At 40.7% G+C, this 24,904-nt stretch overlaps 1 protein-coding gene across 1 annotated transcript in view; it reads left to right on the top strand.

Moving 5' to 3' along the window:
- The first annotated feature begins 5,189 nt into the window (after window positions 1-5,189).
- Window positions 5,190-24,904, top strand: part of PRKAR2B (protein kinase cAMP-dependent type II regulatory subunit beta) — a 75,655-nt gene continuing 55,940 nt past the window's right edge. The window contains exon 1 of the mRNA XM_054277849.1: window positions 5,190-5,691. Within this exon, the coding sequence (XP_054133824.1) occupies window positions 5,364-5,691 (328 nt within the window). The 5' untranslated portion in view covers window positions 5,190-5,363. The remainder of the gene's footprint in view (window positions 5,692-24,904) is intronic.

The following is a 24,904-nucleotide window of genomic DNA, read 5'->3' on the forward strand; positions in this document are numbered from 1 at the left end:
CTTTTAAAATGAGAAGGTTTACTTTTAATGACAAATTCAGCACTCACTATATTGACTTTAGAAACTCTAGTCACATTTTTCTGAAATTACAGGTGATTATGAGAGCCCAAATTGAGGCACATAAAAAGGAGCACTTTTCTAAGAGACAGTATCCTGTAGTTTCTGAATATCAAGGACGACAAACAACAGATTTCAATGGAAATCAACAGCTGTTCATTTACTGAATAGTAACACTTGTAAACAGAACTTATAATAAGTCACAAAGCTCATACTCCCTGTAAAATACAGTTTGGGGTTAAAAAGGGCTAGGGTGAGTGAAAAAGCAAAGGACTTGAGGTTAGAATATGTGATACTCTGCATTTCTTTTGAACAGAATATCTCAGTAGATGAGGTGGATGGAACGCTTGAATTCAGGACCAACATAAGCCAACCAGAATTTGAATTGCTGATAATCTGATACTCCTCCTCCTGAGCCATGACTTCTGCTCTCTTCTCCCTGACAGCATGATTCATCATCTCAGCTCTAATCAAGCATTTAATTCCAATGACTACATTGACTATAAGTGCCTAAAAGGTGATACAAAGGAGAGGAAATGAACACTTGTTCTTGGGTTAGCAGGTGCCATTTTGTGTCAGGAAACTCCTCAAACTGTATATCTGGTTAAACTGATTGTGAATTGGTACTGAAAGTGACAGGGGATGTTTCATTTACATTGCTTTGCTGCTATTCTGCTTCTTCAGATGGATTTCTTCCATCCAAGTTTTGAACTTGGCCTTTCTGTTTGCTCAGGGAAAACCCTCATTGGCATAAATACAATTTTTTTTGAGTATGTAAATGGCTACTTGGTTCTTGCCATTCTAGATTTACAGTAGGCAGTGGGGAGTTTAGGGGTTTGAATCCACAGAACAATAAGCACAGGCAGAATAAAGGGTGTGAGATGGAGAAGATTCGATTGAGGAAGAATCACAGGGAATATGCATTACAGACACTAGTTTCTTATATTGTTTTTAGAACTGGACATTTTTCTGATAAAAAAGATTTGGGTTTGGTAATGGATTTTGTAATATAATAATGGTGACATTATTGCATTACAAACGGTGACATCATTCCAATGAGAAAAGTGTGAAACTATAGATCTACACAACTACAAGTTTTGTTATCGCTGGAAAAATTATTGCTGAGTGATTGCCATTAAAAGCAGTTAGTTAAAAAATTCTGTAAGCAAGATTTGCCTACTAAGCCAGAAGGACCTGAGAAGGAAAGAAAGTCAATAAAAAGTCAATTTTGAAGGTATTTTGGAAGATCAGTACATGATTGGTACATGATTATTCGTATGAGCTGTGGTTGTTCTAAACTTACATACCAACTATCGCCCAGTCAAGAATAGAGAGATAAAAAGAAGGAAGAAAAAACATTACCTTATAGCTGACAATATTTTGAAGTAAATATAAGACATGTTGGGATTTGAAGATGCCTTCTGGGCAGCAGCTTTTTTGGCATGCAGTATGCAAAGTGCATCTTTACCTGAAATTTCAAAAGCCTGGACAAAAGATTTGAGATAACACAAATCAAACTGGAAATTTAGGGAATAACACCTTCCAAACACAAATGTGAGTATTTTCCTACTATCCTGCATTAGGCAGAGGGCCACGTGTTTCTCCAGTACAATATGAACTCTTTCCATGGAGAACCACTGTGGAAATTACTAGGTTGCCAAATTGAGAGAGACTGTTACAGATGATGAGATCAGGATCTCTTCTTTCTGGGCTAGCTGTGCAGCTGGTGGTGCAGGGACACAGTAATAACAGTCCCTCTTGCCTGACACGAGGCAACAAAGGGCAGGATTTAAGAGCTGGTACTCCACTGGTGTGCTTGCTAAGTCACTTTGCTCAGGGGAGAGAGGGCTTTAGCCTGGTGCACACCCCAGATGTTCAGTGCACACCTCTGCCCCCCTGTACGCCCCCTGCAGCACTGCAGGCTCAGCGGGGCTGCTCAGCAGCAGCTCTTGGGAAGGACTGGAGAAAAATATTCTTATCAGGAAAAACATTGAGAGCTGGCAGAAAATAAACAGGCTTGTAGTTGGATATTGGATGGACTTTGTTAGATCAAGTTTACTAAATTTACTAAATTTGCATTGCCCCTGGTAAAGACAAAGCTTGAAAGTCTGACACTCATCTGTTCTGCACTCCGCTTATTGTCCTCCATGCGATCAGAAAATATCTCATTCTCTGAGCTCTGACAAAGTATTCCCAACCTGCTGTCTGGAATTGTCCTGTGGGAGACAATTGCTATTTCTCACTTGTTATCTCTAATCATCTAGTTTTTCACTGCTCAAACCAGGTGAAGGGACAAGAATGACATGCAAAGCAGGTAAGCAGTGTGTTATGAAAACTGCATCTGTTGGCTAGGAGGAAAGGAGATAACAAAGTCTTTGGGTTATTTCCTTGGGAATTGTGAGGCGAATATTCTGCCTAATCCCTTTTCAGTGCAGAAGGATTTCTGTAGGTTGTATATTCTCTTTCTTTTAAAGAAGATATTTACAGCTGAACTAGAATGGCACACAAAAATTAGTAGTAACTAATGAAACTCATTGGAGAGGTGTGAAGCAATACTCTAACTGTTCATTCTGCTAGACATAACACATATTTTCGACAGCTGTCCTCCTTATGAGGATTTAAAAGCAATTTAAATATCAATACAAAGTCTTTGGAACAGAAAGCATCTAAGGAAACTAGATGACACCAACTTGAACTACAAAGTTTGCTACCATCCTTTGAGGTACACAAACCTCAAGGTAAGTTTCTCCAGACACAAATGTTTTGGGCTGTTTTGAAACATTTTTAGAAAGAAGCATTTTTTAGAGTTCTGCCACTTAGGAATCTCTTATTCAAATTATCTGAGTTTTGCATAAAAACATCAAAGGCTGGCTCTTGAGGATGTCTTCAGAGAAGTGATCTCGTTTTAAGTCTGGGAGGATGAGAGTCTCTGACAAAGTAGGGGAGTCCTTGATTAGATGGCAAAAGACACTCTGCTGCTGGTAAATTCCTAGAAAAAAAGGACTGCCTTTTCTGGGTACGAGAAAACCTCAGGGATGACAACTCTTCTAATCCTGGAAGACTCCATTAAATGGAATATTATATGCTCACAGGACACCTAGTGCCTTCCAGGCACTAATTACTAACACTTCTCTTCCTGGGAGCTTCCTCAAAGCTTAGGTATGCCTCAGCCTGGTCACAAACAGATCAATCCTATCAGTGGTGTGAGAAGGTTTTTAAGCTCCCACACTTGTGAATGAGCCCATCTGGCATTTCTAGCTGAGCCCTCCTGCAGAATGACCAAGGTCCATGATGTTCAGGTGTCAGCTCTCCTGCTGCACTTGGTGCTCAGCCATTTTAATGAAGTGGCTGTGCTGCACCAGCAGCGCTTCCACAGCAGCTGAGGTCAGGGCATGCCAGCACTGCAGCCTGGCATCCAGGGGGGTGTGCTGGCAGCCCCCCGGACACTGCAGCAGTTCTCAGAGCCTGATAACACAGCAGCCTGCTGCAGTCCAGAGAGAACTCCTGGTCTGCCCCCAGATGACTTAGCTTGACTTTGAAGAGGTTCCTCAAGCAGGACAGTGCTAAACAACAGCGAATTTAACTTCAAAAAAGTACTTTATAATGGCCTGCAGTGTAAAATGAAGCTACAAGATGTTGCTTGAAGGTATTCCACAGCTCAACCTGCAGAGGTGCCTCCTGCCTGTTACAGGGCAGCAATATCACCCACGCAGCATGGTTTGCTCACTTCACTAATTTACCTGGTCTGTAATGCTTTGAAGATCCAACTTGTGAACCAAGCTCCATTTGAAAACACATACACAACCAGAACTGGGTTCTATTTGGAATTGAATCTATTTGAATATTTAATTCAATTTAAAGCTGGCTTTGATATCCCTATCTGTGTGAAAAGTGTCACAGAGATTGCTATATTTTGCTGTCACCTTATTTTTTTGAGGTGAGGTCTTTCAGTATCTTGCTACTCCAAACTCACATTTGACTGCTCATCTCACCCTAAGCCCTTATGAAGCTCATTGCAAGGCCATTTGAGCAATGCTGAATGTTTAATGAAATCAATTATCAAACAGCCATGTTGTCGCAGCCTTAGACATTTTAGCAGTTAATTTGCTTGATGAATAAAAATAAGACTCCAACTGGAGTCTCTCTGGAACCCCAAAACATTGGCCAATGTTCAGAGGTGATAACAAACCTGAGGGGGGATGCCGTTCTCATGCATTCCACGGACCTCATTTTCAAGAAGCGTTTAGTGAAGCATTGAAAAACATGGCACCCGTAATTGCTGCTTACTCCACTTACAACATTTAAGCTTCCTGGTGATGACAAGCAGCACCCACTTACCACTGCGCTACGTAGTCCCTGCAGCATGGCTTGGAAGAGCGTCTATGCTGAGCGTTGGCACTCAGCAGTGTTTAAATTGGACTTCTTCCCCCATTTTTAAACTATTGTTTCTTTCTCCAGCTAAACCTTAAACAATCAGCTGACAAACAGGATGCTCTTGCTAGCACCACATCACCCCTCCTACCCTAAATAATATAGATTAATATAAATCGACAGCACTTCTGTGCGTATGAATGATGTGCAGAAGAGCTTTAAGGTGGTGCATGGCCGTGAAAAAGCACAGCAGTAACCAGCTATGAGATGCTACATGCACTGCGGTCCTTCCCTGAGCGGGGCCGTGTCCGCTCACCGGGAATCCCCGCTGCTCGCCAGGGCGGATGCTCGGACACCCCGCAGGGAGCAGGCGCTCAATGCTTGGGTCCCCGGCAGCCCGGGGGTGGCGGGGGCGGCGGGGCCGTGTCCCGGCAGGGCAGCCCGTGCGGGGGCAGAGATGCGCTGCCCTGCCCTGTGCCATGCCGTGCCATGCCATGCCATGCCGTGCCGTGCCCTGTGCCATGCCGTGCCGTGCCATGCCATGCCGTGCCGTGCCCTCGGCGCGGCCCCGCGGCTCCCGGCGGCGCGGGCGGGGCGCGGCGGCCGCAGTCCCCGGCGGGAGGTTGTCATGGTTTCCCGGGTCACATGCGCGCGAGGTTCCCCCGGCGCGGGGGGAGGAGGCGCCGCCGCCGCCGAGGCTGCCGGAGCCGCTGCCCCCCGCGGGCCCGCCCCCCGCCCGCTCCCACCTGCGCCGCGCCCGCCCCTTCCCGCTGCCCACGGGCGATCCGCCGGGCGCGCCTCGTCCCCCGGGCCGCCGACCCCCGGCCCCGGGCTCTCCCCCCCTTCTCCTCCTCCTCCTTCTCCTCCTTCTCCTCTCCCCTTCCCCTCACCCTCCCCCTTCCTGGCCGGGCTGCGCCCCCCCGGCCGGCCCCGGCATGAGCATCTCCATCCCGGCGGGGCTGACGGAGCTGCTGCAGGGCTTCACGGTAGAGGTGCTGCGGAGCCAGCCCGGGGACCTGCTGGAGTTTGCCCTCCAGTACTTCGGGCGCCTCAAGGAGGAGGCGGCGACGGCCAAGGATGCGGCGGAGAAGGAGCCGAGCGGCCGCAGAGCGGGCACCGGCCATGACAGGGGCGCTCAGCCGCCGCGCCGGGGCCCCCCCGACGCCCGCGGGGTCAACTTCGCCGAGGAGCCCATGCAGACCGACTCCGAGAGCGGCGAGGACGAGCAGCCGCCGCCGCCGCCGCCGCCGCAGCAGTTCCCGGGTAAGGCTCCCCCGCCTCGCCGGGCCCGGGGCTGGGGGCGCGGGGCGGCTCCCGCGGCCGCCCGGGCTCAGGTGCGCGGCCGGCGGTGTGGGGGTCCCGGCGGGGATGGGGGTCCCGGCGGTGTGGGGGTCCCGGCTGGATGGCGGTCCCGGCTGGATGGGGCTCCCGGCGGTGCGGGGGTCCCGGCGGTGCGGGGGTGCCGGGGGCGGCGGAGCGCGGGCTCGGGCAGCGGCCGCACGGCGGGCACGGACCGCCCGCGCTGACGCCAGAGAGCGGAGCCCGCGGGAGCGTTCCCGTATCCCGCGGCAAACTTTAACCTCCCGGGCTTCCCCCGGTGCTCCCGGTGCTGGTGTGTGGTATACAGGTATCACCGGCTGCATCGCTTGGAGCGTGTGAGCCGGTAATAGACTAGCAAAGAGCTGTCTGTATATTTCCTTTTTATAGGAGAAAATCTGCATTCCGTAATTAGTGCAAGGGTATGTCTGCCTCAGAAAACACCTCTCATGGACATGTCACTGTATTCATGCACTTGATTAGGCATTTGCATAGATGCACTTATATGTGTTTTAGAAAGTAGAGCACAATTTAAAACATAATTTCTTCCTGAAAGCCAGAGTGAAATTTTCTGCATTTAGAAGGGCCTGTGGAACAAGTGTTGCTGTGACAGCAAAGAACATTTGCAGTATCTTTGTGTTTGAAGGTAACACCGATCTACACGCAGCTAATGACACCTTATCTTTGTGTGGCTGACAGGTTTTATTTCGAGACTGTGTCAATCCATCTGCTGGTGTGGGTTATGGGATGGGTAGGAGCTGCCTCTGAAGTGCTTTGTCTTTGTGTCATGAGCAGGCTGACTGACTGAAGGGTCAGTCAATAAAGGTTAGATGGAGAGGAGGAAAGCGTCCAAGCATCTTTATATTTTTTTATTTTTTGAGGACAGCTTGAAGTGCACCTCATCAGATCATCAAAGCAGTCATCCCTCCGAGTCGTGCTGGGGGTAGATTTACTCAGTGGAGTACAGAAGGCAGTTGTTTGCTAGTTGAATTTCAGGGTGGGTTTTTAAATGATGTGTTGTGTGAGTTTCATCAGGAAATGTAGATAAACAGGTGGGCGTTTAAGAAGTGGGTAAGTTTTCAAAATGCTTCATGTTACCCCGTAAGACAGTCGCCATTCTTTTCATCTGTTCTTTGCTGCTATACCCACGTGTATTTAATGAGAAATTGAATCTGTCAGTCAGGTTCTGCAGATTTATGAGGCAATTTTAAACTCTAATGCTGATTATGTGAGATTAGTAGAAATTTGAAAATTTGCTGTCTTTGAAAACTGAAATGGTCATAATGTGGAAGAAATAAATTATTACCTTAATTCACTAACACTAGATGTGGTTTTTCAAACATTAATTATTCTAACACCAAACAATCTCATTGGTAAATGGAAAACTGGAATGTTGTATGGAGGGAAGTGCAGAAAAATAGTTTATTTATTAATGTATATGTTTTACACACCTGTAACTTTACAGGGTGCTCTAAGAAGGTTTCTAAGATTTTTGAATTAATACCAGTAATCAAGATCCTTTTGACAGTCTTTTTGTTGTGATTGTGAAGAGAGAAAACCATTATTGTCAATATTCTCATTAAGAGACCTGTTAGAATCTCTTAGTTTCATGAATTGATTTTCTTGTTTGACAACACCCCTTTAAAATACCACATTTTTAAGCCTAATATATTTTGAATGTTTAATTGTATTATGGTTTGTAAATTCTGTCAGTTCAAATAATTATTAATTAAAGGAAACAAAAAATGAAAATATTTATGAAGCCACGTGAAGGTTAATAAGAAGTAACTCATGGTAAATGATTACTAATAATGTGCTTGTGCATGGTGTGCATTGTGCAGGAGTGTGTATTTTAAATTCAAATTTTATGTCTGCCCTGAATATATTCTTCTAAGGTAACATAACAATGCATCCACTCAGCCTTTTCTTAATAACTGGAGGCATAGAGGCTTGTACTCAAATATTTGTCTAATGGGTTTACATACCAATTTAAAAGCATGTTTCTTCTATGATTTTGCGCTCTCTTTCTAGAAGTAGTAGTTCTTAAGAACTGAAGTTTGGGGGAAGTTTAAAATTTTTTTTGCCTTTATCAATATTAAACAACTTCTGTGTAGCAAATTTGTCCTGTTTGCATCCTTAGGAGAGGGCAGTAAATTTGAAAAGTTGATAAGCAAATGTAAAATGAAAACCTCTGTGAGGGAGATCAGACCTGTGGTGGTATCTTTCCTTTGCTAAAGCTGTACATTTGAAATATCAAACTGACAGTATTCCTAATTAATTCAACCAGAGCATTGTTGAGCTCTCACTGTAAATGATCCAAACCTATTTTTTTCCCTACCACATGTTTCTAAATATCTACAAGCACTGCAGTTGAACTCTTTGTTAGTATTAGTTTTGTCCTTGAAATGTATTTTGGAAGGTACATGAGCATTATCCTGTTTCAGAAATGATGAGCTGAGGCATAAGCTGTGTTAAAAAGAAAAAAACCCTGTGCTCAGGATTAAGAGTTATATGTGAACCTTGAATTAAACTGTTTGGGTCTCTGCTGTGTCCATTACCTCACTGCAGAAGTCACATAAAGGTAAAAGCAGTTACCTTGTCTGGAGGGAGAACTTTGTTGTACTGGTGTCATAGCTTTGAATTGGCACCTGGAGTTAAGGTGACCTCAGAAATTACATTCTTTATGTTCAGAGCATTTAGATTATCCCCTTTTGAACACACAGTTTAATTTGGCAGTGTTTTTCAGGTTTTCTAGTTGATTCGTTTGTTCGATTTTCCTAAAAGAAAAAAAATATTTAATTGTCCTACATGGGTGTATTGGCATTAATCAGTTACAACAACTATTTCCTACTAAAAAAAATAGCAGACACTAAATTGAATAGGAAATCTGCATAAAAATGAACCCTGTTTTAGAAAATTTGTCTAACTTTTAGCTGGTCCAAAGTACCTATTAAGATTTATTATACTATGTCTGCAAAATTTGAAAATGCTCATTGGATTATTTGTTCTTTCTACAGTGACTATACTTTTCTTTTGACATTACTACTTAATGTTGATTTGCAACTTTTTTTGATGGGCAATAACCTATGTAATCTGTAACAGTGTTTTAAAATATCTGCCATAGATAAAAATTTGCATTTCATCTAGCCTTAATACGAATTAGGAGTTTTTTGCAGTAGCATTGCTGTTCTTTAAACTCAAAAATTATAGTGCTGTATGTATCATTTGGCAAGACATAGCTTCTGTTTATTTTTCTTTTGTTTTGTTTTACTTCAGTTTGTTTTGGTGTCTTTCTCAGATAGTGGTGTATTTTAACAGGAAAATACTACAGCTGTCCCTCTCCTCCCCCGTGTGCTTCTGTTGGTGTGTTGGTTGCTCTGAGTTCCTTCTTTGAAAACTTGAGCTAGAAAATGCAAGTCTGTATCTCAGCTTAACTCACTGATTGTGCCTAAATAACATGAGATCACTATGTAGATAAAACATACATCTTTTACCTTACAATGCCATTTTAAAGGCATGTCTTTATTTTAGTTCATTTATTCAGTCTGATGTGCTTTACAGATGTACTGTTCATAGAAATTTTGAAATAATAGGTAAATTGTAGAAACCAGAAAAACTTTGCACACAACTACAATTGTGTCATGTGTAGATAATGGGTAGATTAGTTGTAGTAGAATATCCTTAAATCAGGGGCTGTATAGAAAAGCATGGGAATTTCTTATATATTCATGTGTATATTCCAACTAAAGTCTGCAGTGTGATGGGTAATGGCTGAAATCACTACCATCTGATATGTACTTAGCCAACCTTAGAAATGAAGTTTTAATAATTTCTGCAGTCACTCTTTTGAAATACACAAAGAAGTAAATCACTGTTTGTGTGGTTACAAGGACAAACCCAATTGGAGCCTTCCAGCCACAGACCAGTCCCTTGGGAGCGTGGCATTGTTGGAGCACTCCTTGGCAAGGCTGTGGGACAGCTCTCCTTGCAATTTCCTAGGCTATGCCTGCTGTCTAACAGGGAAAAACATGTGTAAATTAAGTGTTCAGGGTGGGTGTTTGGGAAGAAGATGGATTCTGTGAGGGAAAAGAATTCCAGCTGCAAGAATTCCGTGCCTTGCTGGTCCAGTGGGTCTTGGTCAGGGGTTGGCTACTGGCTGCTCTTCTCTATTAGTGTACACAGTCACAAAACCACAAAGCTTTCTACCCTGGCTGTAAATCTTTTAAAAAAATGCAGATTTTTGAAATAATGGTTTCCAGTATTTTTGACAGGAGCAAACAAAAATATTTTCTTTCTGCTAACAGTTATTTTACAGAGTAAACCCAAGCAAGTTGGCAGTTGTTTGTAGTTTGTTTGTTTGTTTTTTAATTCCTTAATCTCACATAGGTGTTTTACTCAAGTTGGGAGGTTTGTCATCAAAAAACTTAGTTTGACAGAATTATAAGCAACTAGCAATGTGAAGTTGTAATATGTACCATTTAGTAGCCTTTGTTGGTAGGACTATGACTCCCTTTCTGACATGTATCTACTTGTGATTGTAGATGAAAGGAATACTTTTGACACAACCATTTAAAAAAAAATAAGTATGTTTATATTAATAATTTAGTTGAAATTATAGCAGCCTCTACTCAAAAAGTATTTTTGCATCCCTGCTCAAAATTAAGCATGAATGAGTGGAAGTGTCTCTGCTGGCTAATATTTTGTTGAATAATGTATTTATTATTCAACAATAAATAAATAAAGTGTATTGAAGAGAAGCAGGAGGAAGTTCCAAAGACCTATGGACAGAAAGATAGTAGAACTATACTAAAAATATTTCAATTTGTCTTCAGCTTCTTTTTCGCTAAAGAAACAACGTGGAGATAATTTTGGCTGACTGTTCAGCTTGGAAAAAGAGAACAGCATTAATTCAGGATGTATAGGAAGACAAAAAATTTTGCTGGCATGGGTTTGTAGTGATTGCATTATGAATTATAATCTATAAGCAATGTCAGTACTAACATTTGCACAGCAATGCTCAGTTTCTTGCTTGTGTCATGTCTGTTTCAAAGGAAAACCTGCTTCCTCAGGAGCTCTTTAGGAATATTGTTTCACTCGCTGGCTTCATTTCAGTTGCCCAAAGAAACCTTATGGTTTTTGTTCCCTGTGTTTACTCCTGTTTATGCATTTAAGTGAATGTAAAAAACCAATTTATTTCTCTGCATGGTGAAGAGAATAAAGATTAATCTCTGAACATCAAGAGAGTGTGTGTTTTTAGAAAGCACTCCCACAGCACAATGACCTAGTGCTTGTAACCTGCACTGAGGTGCTTCATGCATCTGTCAGGAAGTTAAGCTTGATTTAATATCTGTATATCTCATGGTTTATCCCAAGTCTGTTATGCAGAAGTATTGCATTGTGTTCTCTGGTTCTGTCCAGTTCCCTCAGTCTCTGTGAAATGTCCCTAAACAGTCAAATCTCTGCAGACTTATTGGCCTTAGCTGCCCCTGTAAATCTGGAACATATGGTTTGGAAGTCACACATTTAGGTCACAAGGTACAGATTAGTCAAGGTACAGGCTGCTGCTGCACTTCTGGTTTTCAAATATCAAAGATGACCTCTAGATTGGGAAATTTCATTTGTTGGGGCAGTGATGAAAGGAGCAAGAAGGCAAGGTGGAAGGCAGGACATGGAGGAAGAAAAGGAGTCAGTGTGTGGTAAGGAAAATACAAAGGTAAAAACAAGAGGTGGGAGGAGATACAGGGCTGAGGTAAGGGGAGAAAGATAAAAGAATAGACAGCACATGTGAGAAAGCACATGAAATTCTCCACCTTTGTTTTCCTACCCAGCTATAGCCCTGCTGTCCCAAATTTATATCCTGAATTTTTTACTGAGATTCTTTTTGGCTTATAAGTACATTTCAGAAGACCATAAATGTGAGCTTAACTAAAATCAGTGGTCAATGCATTGTATGGATGGGAATTTGGTCATCTGATGCTGAGAGATCTATTAAAAGTTTTGACATGGTCATCTCCCTTGTTACCATGTCTGGAGCTTCATAACATTTGCCTTTTAGTGAAAGTTTCAACTCAGGTTTTTTATGGAGGTTCCAGATTGGTTTCAACCATTTTCTGATTTAAAACATAATAGTAGTGATCATTATGAAGAAAGTCAACAGGCACATGAGTACAGCTGCCACCTTCATGGCTAAGGGAGCCAAGATGGTGCTGATGAAGAAATGAAATGTTGAACAGTACATAACACACAGGGTGAAATGTCTTCTACTTCTAATGCTTATTACAAGTCACAGTAGTTATTTCATCAACTGTTATTTTAATGGAAATGCCTTAAAGTTACGCTGTAGTGTAACTATTACCAATCCAGGTTTGAGCTCCTATTATGAGCTTCAAGTGAATGTAATTATCCAGAAGTTCTGTGCTTTAAAAAGGTTAGCAATTTTTAAAAAGTGAATGAAGGAAGGAGAAGGGTTTGAGAAAAAGAGCCATTAAAAATGGCTCAGTGTTCTCTGCTTCTGGAATAGGTCTTGACATACATAAATTGGAAGAAGAGGAGGTGATTTTACTGGGGATGATACATTTATCCTGGGGATGATACATTTATCACACAGTTTGTTTGATATTGTTGCTTGTTTTATGGATGTGGGTGCATAAAAGATGAACTCTGTGTATGCATGAATTACTACATGCTAGATAAACCTGTCAACAGAAATAAGCTTGTCTATAAGTAGATATTACCATAAACATCCATCAATTAGGGTGTTGTTTGAAAGTATTCTTATGAGAATTCTGGAGGAAATATACACTTTTTTCGCCTTTTCTTTGGGACATTGGATGATGATAGTGGTGAGTCTAGATAGCTTTATACAGGGGTTTTGTACTGAAACCCCTTATCCTTCCAGGGAACCCTTCGAGGATAACCCTTCCACATGCTGGGTAGGAATGATCACCCATTTACTGCATGAACAGGATGTTTTGATCATGACAAATAATTACAGACTTGGGGTTTATTTAATCTTTTTCTTTATTGAAATCATTTTTTGGTCTGTAGATCAGTTTTCACTCATAGTACTAAACAAGACTTTGTTGAAGAGGGTGAAATTTGCCTTTGAGTGTGCTTTGTTTTCTCTTCATTTTTTACGTTTCTAATTGACTGGCATTATTACACTTTTCCTTGTAGAAAAGCATCGTGTTTGTCAGTTTGGTTTTTCATTAAAAAATATGAGGAGCTCTGTTTCAGTTTTTTGTGCACTTAGTGATAAAAATAGCAGAAGTACTCACAGAGAATTTCCATTTGCAGTTTCTAGGGAGTGTAATACATGAATCCAGATTTATATCAATGCAGCAAGTAACCCAGAAGACACACAGTTTTGGGGTTACATGAAAAAGATGATGGTAACCAAATGTCCAGTGCCTCATTCAGCATTTCCTCCACATTACAAAAATGTGGGAGGTCTGAAATGAAGGGGAATGGAAGCAGGCAAGGGTGCCTGAGGTGCATAGGAGTAAAATGCAGATTATAGGTACAAGGTATCTTCAGAATGAGCTGTACAACAGCCATATGGCAGTCTGCCATCCTTTCCATAAACTGCATCCTTTTAGCATTGCTGCTCAGAAAAGTAATTTGTGGACCACAGATAAATAAGGAAATTATAAAGAATAGAACAATTTTAAAAAATCCAAATTTTAATTTAATCAGCCTTGCCTTATTGTGCTGTAACACTCTGGATAATGGAAGATAGAGTTGTAAAAAGCATGCTGTAACAACAGAAAGTGTTTTTCACTTATGTGTTTGACTCTTACATTGCTTAATGAGATTTAGAAAAAAATCATCAGGGCAAGAACTTGAAGCTGAGAGCTTGAGCAGGTAAAGGCTGATAATGGGAATTGCTGTCCTACACATACAGTTTCAGTTATGTGACTGAAGTGGTTTCAGTAAAGCTGGGCTAAAAGGGAAAATTAATAAATATTATGAAGACTTCCTGAATGGAGGTCTAGAAAATTGCTGTATGAAATAGATTTTGAAAGGAGAAGTAACATGATCTTTCCTGCTCAGTCATTCCAGATACCATCCTGCTTGTATAAAGATTTTTGTAACAGTGTCAATCCCTTCTGAATCTCTGTGATGCAGATGTCAAATATGTTTTTATAAATAGTGGTAGTGTTTTCATATTGTACCTTTTTAGCAGAGATGTCCATGTAAAGCATGCCAGATAGGAAGAAAATAAATCCTTTCCCAGCCCTGGAAAGAAAAGATTCCTTGCAAAGTCTCAGTGTAGGCTATAAATAAAAGATGTACTGAATTCTTGGTGTTGGGATGAATACAAGCTGGAACCAAGCATAAGCATTCAGACTGCCTGCCCAAGCACACAGGCTGAAATTCTTGGTGTGTTTTCTCATTCTGATTTTAATGATAGTTTGTAATGCTAGTGTGAAAACCAAAATTCAATGCCATGAGTTGTAAGGCATGGCTTGTAAGTGTTGCAGGATCTGGGTTAATTTGAACTTGAAAGTGACAGCTCTGCTGTGGCCTTTTTTGGGTGACCTCACATATGAATATATATTGTCCCTGCGCTGATCTGGTCCTTCCAATTTGTTTCCCATTATTTTTACCACTGAAATTGTTTCTTTTTACATCCTCTCTCTGAAGCTGTCACACTTTTCATTGATGCTGAAGAACTCCATCTTTGGGCCAGTAATTGCCTTTGCTAAAAAATGCAGACGAATACCACAAGTCCTTGAAATCAAGTCCTTGATCAAGAGTTTTTGTTATTTAATATCTTGGAAATGAATGTCTAAAATCTAGTAAATATGTCTAAGCATGCCTCCTGTTTTAACAATGGTTATTATGACAAAAAGTCTGTCTAATAGAGGGCTGGAATTGTCCTGAGATTTCTTGTTCTCTTCCAAAACAATGTTTGTGATACCACCCTTGCAGTCATAAACAATTACAACATGTGCTATAGACATCTATCAAAATTTTATTAAGAATTCAAACAAAATGTTTTCTACCATTGTAACCATTTTTTCATAATGAATGAGTTTTGAAAGTTGCATATTCTTAATAATTGATGATATGAAGCATGGAGGGAGAGGTTTATTTTTTGTCCCCAGTTATACCTATTTTCTGCTGAAATGGAGAAGTTAGGATCCAGTAGCTTTATCGATCTGTTTCTTCAGGAGTCTTTTAAGTACTGGGCCCACTCATCATTTTATTTTTAGTTCTATTTTTGGGGTTTTTATTTTTCAGTTCTGAACTCGTAGTGCTTTTTCTTTCCAGCCATTTTGTTCAATAACTTTGAGTAGCATTCAGGCATCTTTCTCTAAAACTCATCTTTTAGCTGATAATTTATCTCTCTCTACTGGTTTTTAATAGGTAGTCTAAACATGAGAAACTTTGATCTAGCCTTCACCAGTACAATATTTAAGCATCTGTGAGGTAATTTAAATACAAAGTTAACAACCTATCTTCCTTCCTGTTGCTTCAGCCTACAGGAAATATGTTTAATGTCTAATGCACATATAAAAATTGGTTTGAAAGCAGATAGATGGTTATTTATTCTTGGATACTACTAACTTCAATTTGTGTTAAAAAATTTATCTGCAGTATTTTTCTGCATGTCTCCCTTGCTAATCTGTCAGTTTTCCCCTTCTATTGAAATGTAGCTGCTGCTGGCAGTTGAGGTGGGAGTAGATGTAGATTAATTTCCATTATCCACCTTGCAAGAAGAAGTAATTTGTTCTTCTGGTTTTGCCTTCTTAGTATCAGGAATAAAATGGAGTCACTGATTTCAGTGCACCATAATTTGCTGCCTATCTGGAATATATTGTCATATGAACATGGCTCATCTGTAATTACTGCAGTTTATGGCCTCAAAAAAATGTAAAAAAGAAGAGGAAGAATGTCATATTTTCTTCAAGTCCATCCTTCTGATTATTTCATTAAGCACAGATGCAGGATTTGGGAGGTATAGGGAGGCTGGGAAGTCTTGGGGAATCTAATCAAAAAATATTTTGAGCTTGTAAGAGAAAGCTATGCTTTCCATGGAAATGTGTAGGTGTTTATCCTCTTCTCTGACTTTGTTTTTGGGCATTTGAGGCATTTTTCAACAAGAACTGCTAGAAAGACCTGAGTTTCTTGCTACTGCCAAAATTGGATGTCACTGATCCATTTCCACCAAAGAGAGTTTTCCTGGGAAGGTTATATGGAGCACAAAAATACAGCAATGTGTTGCAACCTACTTCTTCCATCTCAACCTTTTTTTTGGCTGAAGGATTTTTCTCATACACTGGACTAAAAAACAAAAACCAAAAAACCAACAAACAGTGAAAAGAAACAAATGGTAGTAGGAGGTAGCAAAAGACAGTAAGAAAAATTTCATCTTTTGCTGCTGTTAAGAGGATATCAAGTGTTTTGTTTTCCTTTGCCTTTTAAGTAAAGTGTTTTGTTAAGTGTTTTGTTTATTTTGTCTTTTTTTTTTTTTTTCCAGTATGTGAAATTAAGAAGGTTCCTTGGTCTACTCTTTATCCAGAAGCTCAGTCAGGGGCTAGGATCCATTTCCCAGTTCTGTTTGGGAGTGATTGGGGATAAATCACAGAAGTGTGTGTGATCAGCCTTCTCAGTGGAAAGGAGGCAGGTTAATATTTACAATTGCAGCATGACACTCACTGTCTTCATAGCTGGAACACCAGAGAATATAAAATCATCTGGGATTGAGCTGATGTCAGGTGCATGTATAGGCCTTTCAGAAGAGGAGACAAGTACTTCTGGATCCAGATCATTGCAGTCATCTTGGTGTCAGCTTGTACCTCATATTACTGAAATGTGCTTTTTCATGTTACATAAATGTTTTTATGTCTAACTCTGCAAGAATTCTGCCACTATAGCATGTAGATCCTTGACTAGGAGAATCAAAACTAAACATGCAAATGAGCTTCAGAAAGACATCCTTAAATCCTACAGGTTAAGGGGAGTATTAGTGCCTCTCCCTAATAAAGCAGGCCGTTTATTGCCTCTTCTAGCTTGGAGGAGACAGACCCAAGGTCCTTTTCTGGGAGCTGGCCTGTGGTCCCAGCCTTCAGGAAGAGTCTGTCCCAGCAGGCACTGCTAGAGTCCCATTGGCATGGCACAAGCAGGGCATCATTCCACTGCCATGGGGTAATTTCACCATTAACAAAATTATTTTTGTTCTTATTATGAGCCTGGAGTTTTCTGTGCTTGCTAAGATGTGCTTGGCTTCTGAGAAAGGAGTTATTATTTGTGGTTGTGCTCAGTATGTTGCCATCTGATGTCTCACCTTTGACATCTATTGCAATGTCCTTTTCAGTGAGTTTCTTTCTTTTATTTTTTTTAAAGTTTTGATGTTTAATTTGCTGAAGTTATTGTACAGTTGCTTGTGGAGGGCTAATAAAACTGACTACACAGCTCTACTGGCATGAGCCTTCTTTGTTTCTTTAAATCATAGTGTTAATTTATCCCAGCACTGGTTGGTTGGTCTGGTGCCCTAGGGTAACTTTATGATGTTTGTATCCCCAGTTGTCTCTGTTTATGCTGGATGTTAAGTTCTGCACCTTTCAGGCTGGTTCTGAGGCTGAGATGGGGCAAACAGAAGCAGCAGTTTGTGCTCAGGAGCTGCACTCACTGCTCCACATTCCTGCTCCTGGACAGACAGCAGGACAGACAGACAGCAGGACAGAGCTCTCCTTTGCTTCCCGTTAGGTTTCAGCTGGCTGGGGCAGAGCAGTTCCTGGGCAGTGGTTTTCCTTTTCCTTGGAGCTGCCCAGCCCAGCTCTGGAGTGAGCGCCCAGCAGAGCCCCTGGAGCTCCCAGCTGGGGCTCAGCAGGGCCGGGGCTGGGAGAGGCTGAGCCAGCTGGGCTACAGCCACAACAGGGACCTCCTGAGTTTGACGTCTCTTCACAACAGAGAGAGGTTTTATTGTTTAATATTATTTATTTTTTATGCCTGTGAATGCTTTGCTTGTTAAATAAATAGGTTTTTTCCACTTTTCTCCAAGGAAATATTTTCCTGAACCAGTAGGGGAAAGGGCTTGAATCTGCTTTCTAGAGGAACTCCTTTTGGAGTTTGCTCCCAAATTTGCCCTAAACCAGGTTTAGTTCAGCTGGAGTGGAAACAATCCAGCTTGATGGCCTGAAGGAGGCAGTGGGTACATGGCAAGGAGGCAGTGGGTACATGCATGGAGTACCCTTGCAATGCTGAGTCTGATTCAGTGGATTCCTAAAGGTGCACTACGGTGTGCAGGAAGTACCTGAGTGTCTGATTCAGAGACATCTAGTACTGATATTGAGAATGTCTAGTACTGATCAGCTGGCAGGCCAAGACTGAATTTATGTGACCTGTCCTTCATGGTAGGTGCTAGTTTGGTATCAGCTTCTGTTTTTCACTTATTATTAGAAAGTTCTTTCTTTTGAGGCTTTTATCATTGTTAAATTAATTGGAAAATGGTACAGCAAGTTCAGTTTTTTCTTTTGTTAAGGAATTTGTGTATCACTTGAACCCATGAACTTGCCCTTGCTTGTTTCCAGTGTTTGAATGACTTCTGCTGAAACCAATTTAAAATTGACAGGTGAGGTTCTGTGGAACAACACTCATTATTTCTAAATATAAAGAATAGAAATATAATTGCTGTGATACTTGCAGAGAGCAGTTACCTGTGACTGATGCTTGGAAAGTAACAGGAGCCTGGTTATTGCTGAAAATACTTAGATGTATTGCTTAGATGTTTTTGTTTTGTTTTCATTTGGAAAATGTACAAAGGTCTGAGTATAAACACACGTGCTGCTTTTAAAACCTAAAGACTGAGCCAATAAGATGTACACATTTATTCTGGAAACCCTTTAGATTTATTCTGGAAACTTTAGATTTACTTCTGGCTAGGAACTGACATTGTTTAACTTGTGCTTTGCATTCCAGGACAAAACAGTTTATAGAGCTGTAGAACTACTTTATTTCCAGATGAAGGGATGAATTTAGCTTTCCTTTTAGCAAGAGCCTTTAATGCAGTACATTTTAGGTATAATTTTTTCCCCTCTAAAACTAGCCTCATGCCTTTCTTGCACAAATTGTGTTTTAGAGATTAAACAGTTGCAAGGTTTTCTATGGAAAACCTTTCTCCCTGTGTTGTTATTGTTTGATATGGGGTTCTGTGTTCCTAGAGTGAGGATCAGATGCATATAACTGATTGAGCTTAAGGGAGTGGAAAGGAGATTGAAGTTTTGTAGTCTGTTGTTGGAAAGTTACACAAATTCCAGTGAGAATGTGAGGTGAAACTTGGCACTGGATACAAAACTGTCACTCCTTTCCTGTTTGTATCAAAAGCAATTTTAATCATACTTCTCAGTTTTAAAAAAGTGCTTTTGGTGATCATAGTTTTGATATCTAAGATAATACATATTGTTTTTATTTGACTGCATTTTCTGTTGTCAGATCCCATGTATTTTATGGAAGTAATTTGATTTCTAAGTAACTTCTTATTTTAAAAGCAAAAAGGAGAGCTTTGAACTGGAAGTGTGAAACAAATGAAAGAGGCATGTTTATCAGAATTACTGGCATGTCTGTAAAACTGGATAGTGATAATCTAGAATACTTACAGAAATTTTAAGGTCATGATACAGGAACACCTGCCTATAAAACTATATGCTACAGGAAATACACACTTGTCTGTTTTTAATAGACTAGCCTGATGAAGCTCTTGTAGTCCATCAAATTAGAGATGAAAACATTTTTAAAATTATTGTATAGGCTGTAGTATAGTAACTGAGGCTAACTTCCCATATCATACCTGTCATAAGTGGTACTTAAAATTGGTGGGGAAAAAAAATTATTTTAATACTCTGTGGGTCTGGATGAAATCCACAAGACAAAGGAATGTGGACTGAAGGCTGGGTTTTTGTCTATTCTAATCTCATCCCTTGATAACTATCCTTAAAGGAAGAAGAATGATCCACAAATTTAAAATAGACCTCTGAGAGTTAAGACAAATTAGGTTAAATGCTTGTGTGTGTCACAGTCTTGCTGTGTGCCTTTGAGTGGTTTGCACTAGTGGCTGTAAATTGGCAAAATGGAATATTTGCCATTCCCAGCCTGCTGGGATCTTGTAGCAGTGTGTGTGTGAAGGATTGTGAAGGGCTCTTGTGTCATTGTTTGCCTACAATATTTAAAAAAATTTCTTAGAGTACCTTAGAATCCAGGGCTCAATTGATGTTAGAACTTAAGAAATTTTTATCTGATACATCATTTTTTTCTGGCCAAATATAGAAAATGATGGGTTTATCTTTCATTGAAAGGTGCAGGAATACCTGAGCAATCAGCAAAGGCCTTTTAAGAGAAGAGACCTCTATGGTTTGTTTAGGCTACAAAGATTGCCCTTAGAAGTGTAATAAACCTGAGATTGCATTACTTGGTATTCCTAGCTCATTTTGTCATTTACCAAGTTGTTTTTACAAAAGGTGCTTGTGGCAGTTAGCATGGGCCTGGTGACTATTACAGAATCCTGCCTTCAGCCATGTGCTCTTCAGGTCACACTTAACATAAAGGTCATGCATTGACTCTGCCTGTAAAAGGTGAATAAATTTTTATCTTAAGTTGCCATCTTTTCTTTAAAAAAAAAAGTTGTCTGTTTTTGTAACTTCATGGGTTTTTTTAAAAATTCACTATTAGGAAAAAATGTTCATCTGGTTTTTTTTGCCCAAAATAATCTCCTCATCTTCTCTTGTAGTAACCTAATGTGAATGCTGGGAATGTAACTGAAAAGCAATATTTATCCTGATTTATGAAATGAGTGTCCTTTAATTTCACAAACTTCCTAAAGCAGTCTGTGTGGGTTTTGTTTGGTTTTTTGTTTTTTTTTTTTTTTTGAGGAAGCAAGACAGCAATGTTATAAAATTCCAATTTAATTTACAAAAATTGATTGGGTTTTTTTTCTGCTGAGGATTTAATGTAAAGCATGGATCTTCCAGTAAGGTGAAGAAGAAACTCCAGTGTATCTTTGTGGATACTTGAATATCCAGATCACTAGGCCAGTCTGCTTTTCAGCATGCTTGTTTGCACATTGTCTTGGCTTCAAGAGAAAAATTTTTAGTGCGTGTCTCCTTGGATAATATGGCATAGCCTGGAAAGTAGGGCATTTTTTTTCCAGAGGTGTGGGTTGCTAGTCTGCCATGTACCAGCCAGGCAGTGTTTTGTTTTCCTTTTTTAATGCACTCTGGACATTTTCTGTTTACCTGCTCTAAAAGAATTTCTTGTAAGGTAGTGTGGGTTGGGAAGACTATCAGGACAAGTAGCACTTTGTCATACACAGATTAAAGCATTTCTGCCATTTCCCAAAGCAGAGAGTCTGAGCAATATTCCAGATTATCAGCATCTGCTAGTCTGCCTTTATTCTGGCTCTGTATATTCCTGTTCAGTACCCAAATCTTGGATCATATTCCCAGGTAGGTAAGTGTAAATAGACAATGTGAAAGTGTGTGTTGGACTTCTTGGATGGGTCTACAGGAAAGGAGTCTTTGGGTCATAACCCATGACATTTGCTGTGGTTGGTTGTAGCTGTATTTCAGGTAATGGTGTCATGATCACAAGTAATTTTGCTATGGAATCTGAAGTGGAAGCATAGTAGGGTTTTTTGTTGTTTTGTTTTTGGGATCTTTTTGTTTGTTTTTTTCTTTTTTTTTTTTTTTTAAGTCCTCTGTTGGAAGACCATTATTTCATGCCAAGAATTATTTTGTTGCCTGATGACCAATCAGCCTGTTGGAGAGTTTTGCTATCAAGAGTCATGGAAAGTTGGCCCCTGCTAGGAATCTCACAGATAGTTACTGAAGGAAGTCAGGACAACGTTCTCAAGCATCCGTAGCCAGAGAAAGAACAAAATGGGTGTGAAAGTGACTGTGATGCTGAAGTTTACTTACAAGAGATGCAACTTTTCAAGTTGCTGCCAGTAATCTCTGCTGCCCAAACTATTGAGCAAAATGGAGAAGTGCTGAAAAATCCACTACTTGCCATTACTAGACATTCCTGAATGTGATCCACAAGTGATGGAGCTGAAAGACAAAATGGGATTTAGTTTACATTGTGGGGTGCTTTTAACATTATTGCAGTACCAAAAAAAGAAATTATAGAAGGTACATCTTTGTATCTGTGCTTTTACTACCCCTGTTCCCAGGAAATGTTGCTCAGGTGCTGCCAGTAATCTCTGTTTCACATTAACACAACAGAAGGTTCTGTAATAAATGTGTGTCTGCAGTTTCCTTTGCCACTCCTCAGCTCACTTGCATGAGTTGATTTGCCCAGGACAGAAAAGGCATGTCCTATTAATCCATAAGGTCTGTTCAGCTGTGGGATCTTTTTGACCTCTCCATTCTCTTGAAAACATGAGTCATTTCCCCTAAAGATTCCATAATTGAGGCAAAGGTAGGAGGCAGTTTGAGAATAAAGACTAGATACATAAAGGAGCTCGAGTGGCAATATTTGGCATCATTATATACAAATTACACCTTTGGGGCACAAAAATCTCCTCACCAAGTCAGAGTGTAGTCCTGGAATATTCTGGGGATGTTCTGTATTGTAACTGTGGAAGAGAAAAACAGTCTGATATGAGTGTAGGCCTGGGAAAAGATACTAAATGAAGGCATTACACCATAAATGTACTATGTTAGGTGCTGTTTGCCTCTTGGCACTGGGACAGTCACATGCAGCAGCTTGGGTCTGTGTTTGGTCATGGTGTTATAAATGTCAGTATCATGATACAACAAAATTATGACTGAGTAGGTGGCAGAAACTGGGCTGTGCAACATATTGTGCTGTGAGTTGAAACATGTTCTCCATGCCTGCCTTTGCTAGAAGAGAGGGAGTGACAACAGGGTAAGATGTTTGAAAACTGAGGGCTAAACATTCCAGGAGGAATTTCAGGATCAGGATGGTGTGGCCATGGAGATGAGTGAGGCCCATGCTCTGTTTGCCCTTTGGTCAGTTGCCAGCCATCACAATGGGTCCTCACAAGGGAATGGGTCTGAGTCCTGCTTGGTCACTTGGAAAGTAGCTATCCCTGATTGTCACCATTCTTTACCTGCCCAGTTCAGGGGAGAACAAGTCCCTGCTGTTCAGTTTGGAGGTGCCATTTGTAAGATCCTCAGTTCATTGCTGACAGCATGATATGTCAATGTGGTGCTCCTTTGTGTCATTCTTTATCAATAGAGAGAACAAAAATTTGCTTTATTTTAAGTCACAGCTCACTGTTGATGGATTTTTCTTGTTATTTACAGTCCTTCAGTTGCTCTGGGAGATCTCACATGTCTTCAGCAGCAGCTGATTGCATTGCTGCTGGAGCAATGTCAACAGGCCAGCATGCAGCTAATTCAAAAATTAGGCCTGTGAAGATTTGTGGAGTCACTTAGGTGTCACTGTCACCAGGGATTTTTGGTAAATTGCTCTAAGCCCTTCCATGGCTCATACAGACATTCATTAAAGTCAACTTGAACCACGCCTGGGGTCTCTATAATTAGAGATCATTAGTGGTCTTGTGGATGTGGATGGTGGTTCTGACTGTTGGAAAGGGAGGCAGATGCTTGTGTTACTCAAGCTGAATCTGTATCTCACCTTCTCCTTGGACTCCTGTTGTCCCACACGTGTGCAGGGGTAGATGAGAGCAGATACTGCCATGGTATCCAAGGCCTGTGCTGAAGTGAGTGCAGCTGCCAGCACCAGCTGTGCTTCATTCACTTGCCCTGAGAGCTGTAAAGGCCAAATCAGAGGGTGCTTTGGCCAGCAGCTTCACTGCAGTAATTCTTGCAGTAATACTGCATGTACATGGAAAGGGAACAGTGAAATATTTTGGATTTTGTCCTTTCTCTTCCCTCCTCTCTCTTCTACCTTTGACTCAAACTCTCAGATCTCTACACTAGTTTTTGTAGCCCAGGCTTTTGTTGCTGGTGTTACCCAGGTCCATAGCCTTAGAGTACAGGTATTAGCTAGAAACAGAAAATATCCCAAACCTGTTCTCAGAAGCCACACTCAGACCTCTGGGATCTGAGCTTGGGGAAGATGTCAGACACTGAGTTAGGTGACTTCAGTAGGTGTGTTCCTAGCTGGTGTGAGGATACTGGCACTTGCTCATTTTGGTGTTTCACTAACTGCTTTGGTTGGCTGCCAGACATGGACAGTTTGTCTAACGTGGGAATTTTGTTATTTGTAGTCTAACCAGTGGAACATCTGACTAGGAAATGGGTGGTAGGCTCTGCCTGTGCACTGTTAGGTGTTTTGTTAGTCAGCATGCTGAATTCAAGGTAGCACTATCCTGCCATCAGTATCACCCACAAGCTTCTTCTGTGTTGTAGGAGTGAGGACAAGATATTTCTTAAGAGCTTCTCTTTTTGGCCGTGGCTTTTGTACCTGATGCTTATACTTATTTTGTTTGGTTAGGGGTTTTTTTCAATTTTTTTTTTCTGAAACAGCCATTCTTCTCATCATATTAAAGCAATAATACTTGGGGTTTGGGCTTTAAATTTTTTTTTTCTTTACAGTCACTGTGCTTTCTGATGAGGTACATCTCTCAGCCTGTCTCTAAAAACAAATGTGGAAAATGTGCTTTGCCTCATTATCTGAAAGCTATCAAAATGGTCTATTTTAGAATTGAATAGCTGAGAATTCGTTATCATGAATGCAAGAGAAACTCCCTTTAAGTATGTAATGTTCTTAAAATATGCAAACTTTAAAATATGCATCAAATCCAAAATCTTACATTTCACCAGGAAGTGAATAAGCAGGCAATGCAGCTTGCAGATTATACATATTCATATACTTCTTCATCAAGGTATTTTGTACCACACATTTCTGCCAAGGCAGTCCTAGGAACTAAGCAGAGTCTTTGTATAAAATCTTTGCTTCGGAAAGTTTTAGCGGTGCTTGCCCATGTAGGATTTGTTGTAATAACCTGATAGCAAAGTGATGAAAACATGAAAAATAGTAGGAAAACCTGTGTCTCAAAAGCTTTGAGGCTTTAGATTAAACATGGGTAGTATGAATGTGTATGGGAGAAAGCAGTTATGTTCACCATTGTCAAATGATATAAAATAGATGAGATAATTATAAACTCTACACAAAAGTGCACTCCTTCAGAGAAGAATACTGACATCTTCTCCAGCCCACTTCCACC

Source organism: Melozone crissalis, unplaced genomic scaffold (assembly GCF_028551555.1).
Source record: "Melozone crissalis strain CALT ecotype California unplaced genomic scaffold, PUWL_Pcris_2 ptg000004l_1, whole genome shotgun sequence".
Lineage (NCBI taxonomy): Eukaryota > Metazoa > Chordata > Aves > Passeriformes > Passerellidae > Melozone > Melozone crissalis.